Below are 15,194 nucleotides of genomic sequence, written 5' to 3'. Positions count from 1 at the left end.
GGCAAGCCAATTGCACAGGCAGAGTAAGGAATAATCGCTTAACATTTAAAAAAACGAAACCCCCACATTAATATTAAAGATATGGTTAACATTCTTAGTGCTAAATATATTCCCCTCTCCTTGTATCCCTTCTCCCAGCTCCAGCGTCTCGCCGAGTGCCGGCAAGAGTCATTAGTACCGATACTCGTCAACTGAACTCCTCAACTGGAGATAACTTTCTAGGTAAAGACTGATCTCCGAAATAATATCTCAGCATCCAGTAACCATGGTTAACAGATCACAACAATTTAATACCAATTTATCTCCCTTGGCACCTCACCATGGGGAAGGACGTATTCATATGCCTTCACCAGCACCTGCGTTAAACATGCAGAGAGTTACAAAAGGTAGGGACTGATCTCTGAAATATTAGTGAATAGATAGGCCCCTTGTGTATTATCAGTCATGGTTAACTGATGACTCTTTCACAATGCCCACTTCACTAGGAACGGCAGTCCCTCCTCGACTCCTTTAACATGTGGCAGACAGAGAAGCCTGGATCCCGCCTGGCCTACAAGCAAACATGGCGTGGGGGAAGAATGGCCGACAACATTTCCTGCTCTGGTGAGCAATAACTGACAAATACCGGATGGTCATTCTGTGCCACAGATTTTGGAAAAAATGTTGTCAATAACTTTTGTCATTAACTAACACTGCTGTTTGTCAACAGCGGCTGAGGTCCAGATCCTTAGCCTGCTGGAAACTATTGAACACACCCAAGACCAGCTGATGGCGAAGGTCAACTTCTTAACCAGCAGGTTGACCAGTATCCCGGGGCCAGAAGTGGAAATGCCGGCCAATATCCAGTTTCCACTGGAACAGTTGGAGGCATTTGAGGCATTTCTGAAGGAACCATCAAATGGCCCAGCTCGACAAAGAGAGGTTAGGTTTCTTACTTAATATGATTGGTGCCATTAAGTTTATTGATTGTCCATGATTATGCAAATATTCTATTGAATCAGCCCTGACAACCAGGCCCGTCCTGAACCGCCTTTTACCATTGGTAAGGTTATGTCAGTGAGCCGCAATCTGCGTGGTTTTACATCGTGTGTAAAGGTAGGATAGGTCCATGAGCCAAGAGAATAGGTTCTTTTTTTTTTTACATTTCAGGACGCTTTCAACAGGAACAAAAACATTTTAAAAGCAACTTAAGCTTAAAAATGTTTACCTGTTTGTTTAAAGAGATGTCTATGCCTTTTAGATTTCTTCTTTGGCCACCATTGGAGACCAGGATGTGAAGCGGGTGACCTGGAACATCCTGGGCAGGATCTTCACGGATGACGTTTCACATCAGATCAATTGGAAGGGTGTCAACAACAAAAAGGCCTTCAGCAGGATAGCAACAAAGACCTTGGTTTTCAGTAAGTATACTGTATAATTCAAAGTAATATTACATAGGTTCAAAGTCAATAGTGGGGGCAGCCTTAAAAGTCGTAGCAACCATCATACCTGTAGCTGCTCCCAAACTTATTCTTTTGGTCAGATTAACGTAACGCTAAAACTGATGTTTGTCGACTTCCTTTATTGCGTTTCTTTGCATGTTCTGCACTGTAAAAAAAAAAAGGAATAAAGTAATACAAAATCACATGAGGTATTGAAAACATTCCAGTTAACTATCTGAATAGTGATAATAACAAAAATCCTACCTTTCTGACAACATGCACTTTGCAGTGAGACTCCCTCCTTTTGATTCCTTTTGTCGCTGGCACTGTAAACGGCGTTGACAATGGCTGCGATTCTCTCCGCCTCTAAATGAGTAGTTAATTGGACTTGTTCACGTTGCCTCGTGCGCTGCAGCTGGTTACCTAACGTGATACGTTCGGAGTTGAAAAATTGTGTCCGACTTCTAAGCCGACCGACGTCAGTGTCGCCACCATATCACGTGACCCATAATATCGCGGGAGCAAGTTTTCAGGAGGTGTTCCTTGTCTATGGTTCCTTTGTTGTGTGAGACAGCGCGGTCTGCGACTGCAACCGGCTCGCCAACGTCCCTTCACAGCGGAATGGTTCCTATTGGTTATAAGTTCAGTGACGTGTGTTCCGGTCCGCACTCGGCTATTTATATGATGTGAGGTCTTGTTAATAGGCCTATACAAATACAAACATAGAATGATAGTAAAAAATATTATAAGAAAACAATGTCAACTTCCCAGATTTATCCACATACAGTACTCTGATCAAGGAACCAAATAACGATATTGTTTGAACATTTTGGATGTCTTGCACACCTATACCCTGATCAGAAATTCAGTTTACGCACCTCTTATTTTAAACACCTCCTGTAACTTTAAGTCATGTTTCTTTTTCAAATGTAATCTCCTTGATACCTATCTCATATTTTGTATTGTGTAAGCATACTTGGCTTTGGATGCTACATACCATAAACAAACGTATCTGTCTTGTAATCTTGTTTGATTACAGGTGCTGTAAGAAAAAATGTGGTGACAAGGTCAGCTACAGACGCTGAGGTCACCAAACACGCGATCAAGTGGTTCAACCTGGCGGCGGATCAGGCAGCGAGGAGACGAGTCCCGCCTCCACCTCCACAGACAGAGGAATAGAAATATGTATCAATAAAAAAACTTTTATTGAACTTGTCATTCACCAGTTATTCATTTTCTGATATGTTAGCTGTGCATGGAGCAGCATTGCTTTTAAATTGTAGCCTTATGGATTAAATATCTATATGTGCTATATTTACTGTTTATATATATATATTTATATATTATATATTTATAGAGTGAGTTGACCATTTTCTGTTTCTGCTTATTGACAATATTGTTAGTTTAAAAATACAAGGCAATGCATATTTATAAATATGCATTGCCTAAGCTTATAAATTTAGGCCTATATTGCTGTAGTAGGGCCTAGCAAGAACAGAAGGGATTTTGAAAATACGATAAACGGGTCCAAAATGGATGAGCAAGGGTTTTTATGAGTCCGTTGGTGGTCCGCGGCGGATGTACGTGCGATTATGTGCGGGTCCCAAGCGCACCCGCCGCGAAGGTAAGGTTTTGATCATGGATGCGGAGCGGATCCAGCTCGGAGCCACGGCGGGTCCGTGACCTGCCTCCGTGGCGGATCCGTTCCTGAGGAGAGGTGGACCACGTTACGGGCCTGTTTCGCAGGTTTGTTCCGGAAAGCGCGGATTGGAATCTTTTTGCTGTGTGGGTGGTGTTGTCAGTCAACTTGTCCCCAGGTGCATGTCTTTGGAAGTGGGAGGAAGACGTAGTACCCGGAAGGAGAACATGCAAACTCCACACAGAAAGATCCCAAGCCCGGGATTGAAGATCCATCCATTTCTAACGCTTATTCCCTTTTGGGGTCGCGGGGGGCGCTGGCGCCTATCTCAGCTACAATCGGGCGGAAGGCGGGGTACACCCTGGACAACTCGCCACCTCATCGCAGTGCCAACACAGATAGACAGACAACATTCACACTCACATTCACACACTAGGGCCAATTTAGTGTTGCCAATCAACCTATCCCCAGGTGCATGTATTTGGAAGTGGGAGGAAGCCGGACTACCCGGAGGGAGAACATGCAAACTCCACACAGAAAGATCCCAAGCCCGGGATTGAAGATCAATCAGTACCTTCGTATTGTGAGGCAGAGACACTAACCCCTCTAGCACCGTGCTGTCCCTGCTTTCCTGCATATGCAGGACCTGCCCCCGCCTTCATTACGCTAAGGACAACTTAGAGAGAAAAAACGTGTAATTCAGCTGGAGAATGTTAAATATATTGATATCCATCCATCCATCCATTTCCTACCGCTTATTCCCTTTGGGATCGCGGGGGGCGGTGCAGGGGCCTTTAGCTATCTCAGCTACAATCGGGCGGAAGGCTTTGTACATCCTGGACAAGTCGCCACCTCTGTTGAAGCTATTTTAGCCTTGGGATAGACACATCAATGATTTATCTTTCAATTTTTACAAAGATCCCAACAAAAATGCAGACCGGAAGTAAGACCGATTAACTTCCAGCTTGATGTTGCTGCTGCGTTCAATCACGTTGTGTAATTAGGTCATTCGAAATATAAATATACGAATCATTATAGTATGTAACCACAAGAATATTTTTTTGATCTTCAAATACAATTAAATGTATTAAAAGCAAAACTCTCACATTATAAACATTGAACACATGCATTCGTTAAGAATGGTTGGAAATTGCCGGAGCACATGAAGGCAACACCGTCGCTTGTCTTCCGGTTGTGTAGAGGCAAACATGACCGCTGTTATTGTCCGCCGGCTAGCTGCTGTCTCCGGGGCTTCGGCGGTGGGACTTGGAGCCTACGGGGCGCACGGTAGGTTCTCCACAGACCAGACTGCGTAGAAGATCTACCAATGTCAATATTGACTTCGGTTACCTGCACAGCTTCACGTTAGGAAAAACAGAAGCTCTAGGTTTACTTCGTGTGTCAGAAAGTAACCTAACAATCGGCATGTAAAGTCACCAACAACTTGACATTTGAGTTGTAGTCATTATCTGAACGTTCTGTTTCTTGTTGCAGGTTTTAAGAACAGCGACCCAGATGATTACCAGAGAGTGGTGAGATATTTACCTTTCCCCCTGTGTGCACATTTTTGTGTATTTACAGTGCACACACTTAAATACATGCATATTTTTATTCAAGGTTAGAGTTTTTTCAAAAAGCATTGATGATATACGTTTAAATCTGGGGACTCAAACATGCGGCCCGTGAGACGTTATTATGCGGCCCGCGCTTTTATATGACAATTTATTGTTGGTGCAGCCTGCGAGTTTAATATGAAGGGCGCTTGATAGGTCATGCTTGCCAACGCCCCCAATTTTCCCGGAAGACCCCTGAATTTCAGGGCTCCAATCCACTCTAAGCCCCTGTCAATTTCTACCAGATCAACAATATTCACGGAGTGCCATAATGGCACTGCCTTTGGTGCACCCTACATCCTGAACTGGCAGCATGCAAGCTCAGTTGTGTGTTGCATCTGGCCTTGCAATACACACGTAAGTTACTGCAAGACATATTTGATCAACAGCTACACACGTCACACCAAGGGTGGCCGTAAAAAAACTTTTAACACTGTTACAAATATGTTCCAGACTGTGAAGCCACACCAAACAAGAATGACAAACTCATTTTGGGAGAACATCCGCATCGTAACACAACATAAACACACCAGGACAATTACCCAGAACCCCATGCAGACCTAACTCTTCCGGGCTACAATACACACACCCACGCTACCACCAACCCCCCACACCCCACCCTCGCTACTTGTGTCTGTTGAGGTGTTGTATATTGTATCCCTGCAAGGTGTTCTGGGTATTTGTTCTCTTGTGTTTAAGTTGTGTTAGGGTGCGGAAATTCTCCCAAAAAGGGTTTGTCATTTTTGTTTGGTGTGGGTTCAAAGTGTGGCGCATATTTGTAACAGTGTTAAAGTTGTTTATACGGCACCCTTAGTGTGACCTGTATGGCTGTTGAACAAGTACGTCTTGCAGCCACTTACGTTGTTCTGCACAAGTCTCACACAACATGTTACAGAACCGGCACATTGGTTGTGTGATGTAAAAGCGTGCGTGATGACATGTAGTAGAGGAGTAGTCTTCTTTCAGGGGTGCGCGGACCACTGGATGTACTTGAAGGTATGGCAGCTAGATTTTTTGTGGACATATTCCATAAATATTGATGTTAAAGATTTCTTTTTTTATGAAGAAATGTTTAGAATGCAGTTCATGAATCCAGATGGATTTCTATTACAATCCCCAAAGAGGGCACTTTAAGTTGATGATTACTTCTATGTGTAGAAATCCATTCATCCATCCATCCATCCATTTTCTACCGCTTATTCCCTTTTGGGGTCGCGGGGGGCGCTGGCGCCTATCTCTTTATTTATAATTGAATCACTTGTTTATTTTTCAACAAGTTTTTTAGTTATTTTTATATCTTTTTTTCCAAATAGTTCAAGAAAGATCGCTACAAATGAGCAATATTTTGCACTGTTATACAATTTAATAAATCAGACACTGATGACATAGTGCTGTATTTTACTTCTTTATCTCTTTTTTCCAACCAAAAATGCTTAGCTCTGATTAGGGGGTACTTGAAATAAAAAAAAGTTCACAGGGGATACATCACTAAAAAAAGTTTGAGAACCACTGTTGTAGAGGCAGTGCAGTCACGGCAGCCCTTAATAATGTCGGCCGGGTGAAAATTGGGACAAATTCGGGAGAATGGTTGCACCGGTAGATTGTAAGGAGGTGCACTGAAATTCAGGAGTCTCCCGGAAAAATCGTGAGGATTGGCAAGTATGTTGCTAGTAGGTGAATTCATTAAAAAGTGCATGTTCGATTTTTTAAGAAATCTTTTCTTGCGGCCCAGCCTCACCCAGTTTCTGCATCCAGTGGCCCCAAAGCAAATTGAGTTTGAGGTCCCTTGGTTTAAATCATGTTAAATGTTGTATTTTGCAGTTTAAAAAACGAAATATTGAATACTGCATTTCCCATGAAAGGGCTTAGTAAAAAAACATGCATTAAGATGAATTCAAGATTGATAAAGTGTAAAAATTGTTTCACATAAAGTGTGACATTTTTTTGTAATGGGTTGGGGGCCTCCAAATAAAATTCTGCTTAAGGTCCCAAATTAGCCTCTCTTCCATTCGTTCATTTGAAAAAGTGAAACTTGTATCCGATAGATTACACTGTGAGTGAAATATTTTGTTGACCACTATAGCTTGCAGCTAATAAAAAGTCAATTTTTAAAAAGCTAATCTAATTCAATTAGAAACATTGTCATTGAATTTGGATTGGAGGGAGTACAGCGCCTTCCGCCCGAAGGCAGCTCACCAGGCTCTAGAGCTGCATCCGGCTCTTTAGTGCTGTCCTAGTGGCTCCCTGGAGCTTTTAAAAAAATGAAAATGGGAAAACATTAGGGAAAATATATATTTTTGTTTTAATATGGTTTCTGTTGGAGGACAAACATGACACAAACCTTCCTAATTGTTAGAGACCCCACTGTTTGTATTAAACAATGCTTCACTGTATTTTGTCCTAAGTTTGGCGGTCCTTGAACTCACTGTAGTTTAACATATATAACTTTCTCCGACGCTGCTACAGAAGGACATGTTTTTTACCAGTATTTGTCTTATTGTCCACCAACTTTTCATGCTGTAAGTGAATGCACAAAGGTGAGCTTTGTCGAGTTAATGACTTGTGTCGAGGGCAAAGCAGGCATATTTGTTCAGTGCATGACTGCAGGCTAATTGATGAAAACATGCTGTTTAGGTGAGCTATATGTACAAATTGCATCATTATGCCTCATTTGTAGTCATTTAATTTCCTTTATTTATTTCTTCTGTGTATTTAATGTATATTTGCAGGTCTCATGACACATTATCCGTATGTGATATTGGCTGCATTTCTGATCGTTGTTTGTGTGTTGTTACAGAGCACAGCAAACTTTACCCTGCTTGCATAGATTGTAATAAATCCATTAGAAGAAGACAGCCTGGCGTTTCCTTTAACTTGGACACACACATCTATACTGTACCTTTGGCCATTCTTAGCCAGTAATTTCCAAGCGTCATCTCACCCTTAGAGAAGCCTCCGTTTTAGAGTAGATTAGATTAGATAGTACTTTATTTATTCCGTCAGGAGAGTTTACTAATATTTTACAATATTGTAAAAATGTGTAGGACAAATATAACATTTCTGCCAACGATGATATGCAGCACGCAGTCATTTTGATAGTACACTAATATAGATATTAACATCATGTGTTGTCTTCATTATAAAACTTATATAAGACTTTTATTTTTTTGCTACTCCGTACAGATTTGTTTTTGTATTTTTGGTCCAATGTGGCTCTTTCAAAATTCTGGGTTGCCGTCTAAGCCCAGGTTACGTTTCCTATTAGTGGGTGAACAATTAATGGACACTCAAATCAGTGAATAAACTGCAATAACGTTTAGACATTAACTGGACTCATTCTCAACTGAACTGTGAAAAACAAATTACCTTTGTACAATATTCTTAGTCAGTCATTCTCACACTGGGGTCGTCGACTCCATCTAGTGGTATGCCGAAGAACTCTGTACATCCATCCATCCATTTACTACCGCTGGTCCCTTATACTGTATGTACTGTTTATGGAGTATCATTGTTTATGGTGTTTGTGCATTGTGTGTAATGTTACAGTGGCCAAACACATCAATTGGACATCTTCAACAAAACTACTGCCTTGTTTTAATGAATACTTAGGCCTAGGGCTGGGCGATGTATCGATATACACGATATATCACGGGTTTGTCTCTGTGCGATATAGAAAATGACTATATCATAATATTCGAGTATACGTTCTCACGCAGTTGCTTTTAGCTGCGGGCATTACACTACAGGCTCTTCCCACTCCTCGTCTCTCCTTTTCACAGACAAGCAGGCGCACATTCTTACACACGTCACATACTGTCACGTCACATACGTATATGCCCTCGCCCAGCAGAGAGGTAGCAGACTGGGTAACGTTAGCTGTGATGCTAACGTAGCCGTATGAGAGAAAGAAGGTGCGGATATGGTAACAAATGAAGGAAGACTTAATTCCAAATAAAAACAGCAGGGGGTCCATCGTCTGGCGGTGGTTCGGCTTGAAGTGGGAATATGTCGAACAGACAACCGTAATTTGTCAAGTGTGGGGCAAAAGCGTTGCTATAAAAAGTAGCATTACTGCTAATATGTAGCATTATTTGAAAAGTCACTCGCTCGAGAATGAAGAGAATTTCATAACGTCCGTAGAAACCTACCACATAGTGAAGGACGAATACTATTTGATTTCCTATTATGCAGCTCATTTTTATTTGACACTTAAAATGTCTCTGACAATCTTGCACTTTCTGTTTTCGAAATGACATGAATGTTTGTGCCATTGCTTAATAACTTTAATAAATACACTTTTGGTCATTTGACTTAGTTGTGATTTCCCTCTCTGTATGAAAGTTTAAAAGTAGCATATATGAATGCAGTATGAAGAAGAATGTTTTAATGGAGACACATAGAATCATCATACTGCTGTGATTATATGCATCAAGTGTTCATTCAAGGCCAGGGCAAAATATCGTAATATATATCGTATATCGTGATATGGCCTAAAAATATCGAGATATTAAAAAAAGGCCATATCGCCCAGCCCTACTTAGGCCTATTGTGCTACTGTATATAGGCCATTATGATTGTACTTGCTGAAAAAAGTAGAACCACTGTTCAAAAATATTGTGGAGTATATGTAGTTTGAGAGCTGTTGAATATGTGTGTTTCTGCAGTTATTTGAGACGGCCAACAAGTATCACTTCTACCATAGCTTGGCCCTGCTGGGTGCTGCGCAGTCGAGTAAACCCGCTGTGGTGAGTGAGCTGTTCCAATAAGCATGATATAAACAAAATAATAAATACAATGAGTTTTGTTTTCATCTGTCTTAATTTGCACTCTCAGACGCTAGCTTGTGTTTGCACAGTGAAAAAGCTAAAACATGCTGTGGATGTTGGGCTTTTGGGTTATGTGCTTTTGATAGCTGTGTTGTAACTTGTGTGCTGTCAATCACCAAGGTTAGAAACGTGTTTCCTCTCTTGTCGAAACAAAAAACAGGCCGGCACCCTCCTGATCGCCGGCATGGGGATGTTCTGTGGCTCGCTTTACCACCAGGCCTTGACTGGGGATCCGGGCCTTCGCAAGATGGCCCCCATAGGGGGCATGGCGATGATCGCTGGCTGGCTGGCGCTCATCCTCTGATTGGCTGGGCCTGAGCGTGTTGGCCTGAGATAACCGAACAACATCACTATCTGAGCCGAGCCATCTGACAACGGTGAAACAAGTTTGTTACGATGAATGTACAGATATACTTTATGTCACCTTGTTTTGATGAAATTAAAATATTGAAATTCATAATGCAGTTTTTTCATTTAGGCCTTACAACATTCAATAAATGAATCAGCTTTTGATCACAAGTGCCACAAAGGGATTTACAAACTCACAACATCGACGATCTAAACCCACATCTGGGCAAGGAAAAACTATGAAAAAAATCCCAGGTAGGGGAAAAAGAACAATCTCTGAGATGGGATCAGAGATGTGGGGACCCCCTCTTCCAGGGTGACTGTCCACAATGGATGTGAAGAGGGTACAGTTATTGAATGCCCATCCATCCATTTTTTAACACTTATCCCTTTTGGGATAGTGGGGGATGCTGGTGCCTATATCAGCTGCAATCGGGTTGGCGGTTGAATGAATATTGTTACATTTATTTAATTAAGTGTTAAATTGGTAGATAAAAGTGTGAAGTTCCGTTCAATGGGCAACCGACAGATAGTCGGGGGCAGGGGCTGGGTGTCGATCTTCTTACAGGGTTAACCAGTCATGTACAGACATGTCTATTGCTGTACATGGAAGAGTAGTCCATCTCGGGTCTCAATTCGGGTCAGGTAACACCTCCTCCAGACTGGTACCTCTCCTGAAATTAACTGTGGCCACCTGGTATCCTCTGAATGGAGGGGGGTGGGACTTAAAGGGGAACTGTCCTTTTGCCTACTGTTCACAATCATTATGAGAGACAAGAACACACTTTTTTTTTTTTTTAGGATTTCAAAGTTGGTGAAAAAACACATTTTAGATCGGGGGCCAAATGGAGAAAAATCTACTCCCAAGTGGGGCGGACTGGTAAAATCACAGCACGATAAGTTAAGAATAAAGAAAACTTCAGATTGTTTACTTTGTTTAAAAATAGAACAAGCACATTCTGAAATTGTACCCATCAAGTTGTTGGGTTTTTCTACACTTAAATGTTGCGGTTAATAGTATTCTATCTTTATTTGTAGTTATTTATATTTTCTGAATAAATTATGTGATAATGTTCATCAAGGCTTCACGGTGGCAGAGGGGTTAGTGCGTCTGCCTCACAATATGAAGGTCCTGAGTTCAATCCCGGGTTCAGGATCTTTCTGTGTGGAGTTTGCATGTTCTCCCCGTGAATGCGTGGGTTCCCTCCGGGTACTCCAACTTCCTCCCACCTCCAAAGACATGCACCTGGGGATAGATTGATTGGCAACACAAAAAATTGGTCCTAGTGTGTGGATGTTGCCTGTCTATCTGTGTTGGCCCTGTGATGAGGTGGCGACTTGTCCAGGGTGTACGCCGCCTTCTGCCCGATTGTAGCTGAGATAGGCACCAGCGCCCCCCGCGACCCCAAAGGGAATAAGCGGTAGAAAATGGATGGATATTCATCAATCAACTCATTGGTGTTAATTTTCAATCTATCAAGATAAAATAAGTATACCTAAATCCAATTACAGTATGTTATTTATGTAGTTTGATAATTTTCCTCAACTGGTACTGTACTAAAATCATGTGGTTTATTCTGTACATATGTAGCATCATCTACAAAGAATTGCTATTGCGACAATCAGTGGACACAATTGGAACAGATGTTTATTTCATTAAAAAAATTCAGGTTCATTTTTATATTTAGCGGAACGGATAAAACGTGTTTGCGAGCCTGATCCGGCCCTCGGGCCGTATGTTTGACATCCCTGCTCTATATGAATACAATCTGGCGTATTTTTTTTAGCTTTAGGGGCATGTAAAGTTGGGTGTCAGCAGCATAACAGTGAAAACTAACACTGTATTTGCCTATGAAGTCGCCGAGCAGCAGCATATAGATGCTGAAGAGTACAGAGCCAAAAACTGATCCTTGTGGGACTCCGCAGTTGACGTTAACATACTAAGATGTAACGCTGTTATGGAATACACACAGCGTCCTTTCAGTGAGATGGGAACTAAAACAAAAAAATGCTATGTCTGACACCCAATATTAATTCATGTGGCTATTGTTTTCTTGAATAATCAACTGAACGTGCTCATCATATCTTTTTTAAAATGGAAAGATATCTTGGCTCTCTTCATCATCAAGACAAATCTTCCACTCAGATGATTAATTGTCTACTTATTGCTCATCTTCAATTAAAGATGAAGCATATAACTAGATGCATAGTGATCTTCCTTTGTCCTGATGGACGTTGCCTTTAAAAACTTGCAAGTGGGTTTGGATCATTTCAAGTAGACTGAGTCACACTAATGACAAATTAAACACATTTTAACAAGAGGGTGACATTTGTCCTCTATCTGTGGTCATTGAGACCCTCGAGATGTGTTGGTGGCATTTAACGGCGCAGCAGCGCTTAAAATGAACATTTTACTCAAAGTACTTGAAATCTGCGAGTGCATGTGATAGAGAATGACAGAAAGTAGGATAAAGATAAACAAATGGTGTATTGGCCCTAATGGTTGTCAATGAGAAAAATAACTTATTCTGGGAATATTATCTAACTGCAGCATTTAGTGAATCATCCTGCAAAACAAAAAAAATAAAACAGCTGCACAATTCATGAATCTATATTTCCTGGTTGAATTATAATTGATATTTTTATAGTCCTTTTTTACATCACATTTACATTTTGACATGAAACCAAAATGGCACCTAACAATTAACACTGATTCGCCAGTGTGAGGATTCAAACAGGAAATTCTAATTAGTGGCCACTGAGCTTTGAATGTAAAGAGTATTGCTGCAACAAACAATCCAATAATTTTATTATAAAAAAACAAAAACATTATAAAACGTTATATATTCTGTTGCTCCGATTAATTGCTTAAAAAATTAAGAAATTCTGGACCAAATGAAGTTCCTGGACATAGTTGCAAAAGAGCACACATGAGAGCGGCGGTGTATGAGTGCCGTGATCTGTGTGGCAGCACAGAGCGGAGATATTTTTTTTAAAGTCAGGCTACCATGTCCAAAGTGCAATTTCTTTGTTGATGATATTCAATTATTATAAACACATGAATAATGATTATGGCAAGCAGTCAATTTGTTAATTTCAACTGTTTTCCCTAAAATACGCATTCTCCAGTTACTGGATTAATTGAAAAAAATAATTGATAATTACTAAAATAATTGATAGCAGTAGCCATAATCAAGAGCTAGTCATGAGCAGGTGGCAACAGAGATACACATAAACTGGAAGACTCTCATAATAACGTGGATTTTGACGTTCGGATTCTTGTTTGTCAATATGTAATTGTGGTCATCTGTAGTCTAACGGCACTCTAGACCAGTGGTTCTCAAATGGGGGTACGCGTACCCGTGGGGGTACTTGAAGGTATGCCAAGGGGTATGTGAGATTTTTAAAAAAATATTCTGAAAATAGCAACAATTTAAAAATCCTTTATAAATATATTCATTGAATAATACTTTAACAAAATATGAATGTAAGTTCATAAACTGAAAAGAAATGCAACATGGCACCCATGGTGCGCGCTGAAGCCTCGGGCGCGAGCCCGGGTGGAGCCGCCGTGGGTGCAGATCTTGGTGGTAGTAGCAAATATTCAAACGAGATCTTGGAAAGTGTTAGTAAGTGTTGAGAGCTAGATTTTTGGTGGACATGTTCTATAAATATTGATGTTAAAGATTTATTTTTTTTGCGAGGAAATGTTTAGAATTAAGTTCATGAATCCAGATAGATCTTTATTACAATCCCCAAAGAGGGCACTTTAAGTTGATGATTAATTCTAATTGTAGAAATATTTATTTATAATTGAATCACTTGTTTATTTTTCAACCAGTTTTTAGTTATTTTTATATCTTTTTTTCCACATAGTTCAAGAAAGACCACTACAAATTAGCAATATTTTGCACTGTTATATAATTTAATAAATCAGAAACTGATGACATAGTGCTTTATTTTAGTTCTTTATCTCTTTTTTTCAACCAAAAATGCTTTGCTCTGATTAGGGGGTACTTGAATTAAAAAAATGTTTACAGGGTGTACATCACTGAAAAAAGGTTGAGAACCACTGCTCTAGACCATCGCCTGCAATATGGAAGTGCCTTGAGGTCACGTGATTGCAACCTCAGGTGGTACTGCATCAAAAACCGACATCAGTGTGGAAAGGATATCACCACATGGGCTCAGGAACACTTCATAAAAGCACCGTCAGTAACTACAGTTGGTCGCTACATCTGTAAGTGCAAGTTAAAATTTCTACTATGCAAAGCAAAACCCATTTATCAACAACACCCAGAAACGCCGCCGGCTTCGCTGGGCCTGAGCTCATCTAAGATGGACTGATGCAAAGTGGAAAAGTGTTCTGTGGTCTGAGGAGTCCACATTTCAAATTATATTTGGAAACTGTGGACGTGGTGTCCTCCAGAACAAAGAGGAAAATAACCATCCGGATTGTTATAGGTGCAAAGTTCAAAAGCCAGCATCTGTGATGGTATGGGGGTTTATTAGTGCCCAAGGCATTGGTAACACACCCATCTTTGAAGGCACTATTAATGCTGAATGGTCTATACAGATTTTGGAGCAACATATGTTGTCATCCAAGCAACGTTATCATGCACGCCCCTGCTTATTTCAGCAAGATAATGCCAAGCCACGTGTTACAACAGCGTGGCTTCGTAGTAAAAGAGTGCGGGTACTTTCCTGGCCCGCCTGCAGTCCAGACCTGTCTCCCATCGAAAATGTGTGGCGCATTATGAAGTGTAAAATACGACAGCGGAGACCCTGGACTGTTGAACGACTGAAGCTCTACATAAAACAAGAATGGGAAAGAATTCCACTTTCAAAGCTTCAACAATTAGTTTCCTCAGTTCCCAAACGTTTATTGAGTGTTGTTAAAAGAAAAGGTGATGTAACACAGTGGTGAACATGCCCTTTCCCAACTACTTTGGCACTTGTTGCAGCCATGAAATTCCAAGTTAATTATTATTTGCAAAAAAAAAAAAAAAATTATGAGCTTGAACATCAAATATCTTGTCTTTGTAGTGCATTCAATTGAATATGGGTTAAAAGGATTTGCAAATCATTGTATTCCGTTTATATTTACATCAAACACAATTTCTCAACTCATATGGAAACAGGGTTTGTATATAAAACATATTATTATTTTTGAAAATGATGAATCAATTTAGAATTGGGATGAATACGAATTGTGATTCGGATGTATTGACCTTATCCCTGACCACAAAGCAACCAACTCTGCCTTTTAAGTAACCATCCTCAGTTCAAGTAAAAAAGTGTGTGTGCTCAAAAATAAATTGTACGATCATTCTGCGTATATACATCA

General features: G+C 40.5%; 1 protein-coding gene across 1 annotated transcript; it reads left to right on the top strand.

Annotated features, from left to right (window-relative positions):
• Positions 1 to 4,191: 4,191 nt before the first annotated feature.
• LOC133560379 (transmembrane protein 256-like) lies at positions 4,192 to 9,959 on the top strand. Its single transcript, XM_061912839.1, has 4 exons — positions 4,192 to 4,347; positions 4,555 to 4,592; positions 9,338 to 9,418; positions 9,660 to 9,959. Exons 1-4 carry the CDS (start codon positions 4,269 to 4,271, stop codon positions 9,801 to 9,803), a joined length of 342 nt encoding a protein of 113 aa, XP_061768823.1. The 5' UTR covers positions 4,192 to 4,268; the 3' UTR covers positions 9,804 to 9,959.
• Positions 9,960 to 15,194: the final 5,235 nt, after the last annotated feature.

This window comes from Nerophis ophidion, linkage group LG10 (genome assembly GCF_033978795.1).
Source record: "Nerophis ophidion isolate RoL-2023_Sa linkage group LG10, RoL_Noph_v1.0, whole genome shotgun sequence".
Taxonomy (NCBI): domain Eukaryota; kingdom Metazoa; phylum Chordata; class Actinopteri; order Syngnathiformes; family Syngnathidae; genus Nerophis; species Nerophis ophidion.
Note: the sequence above shows the minus strand (reverse complement) of the source record. Positions and strands in the feature narration are given on the sequence as shown.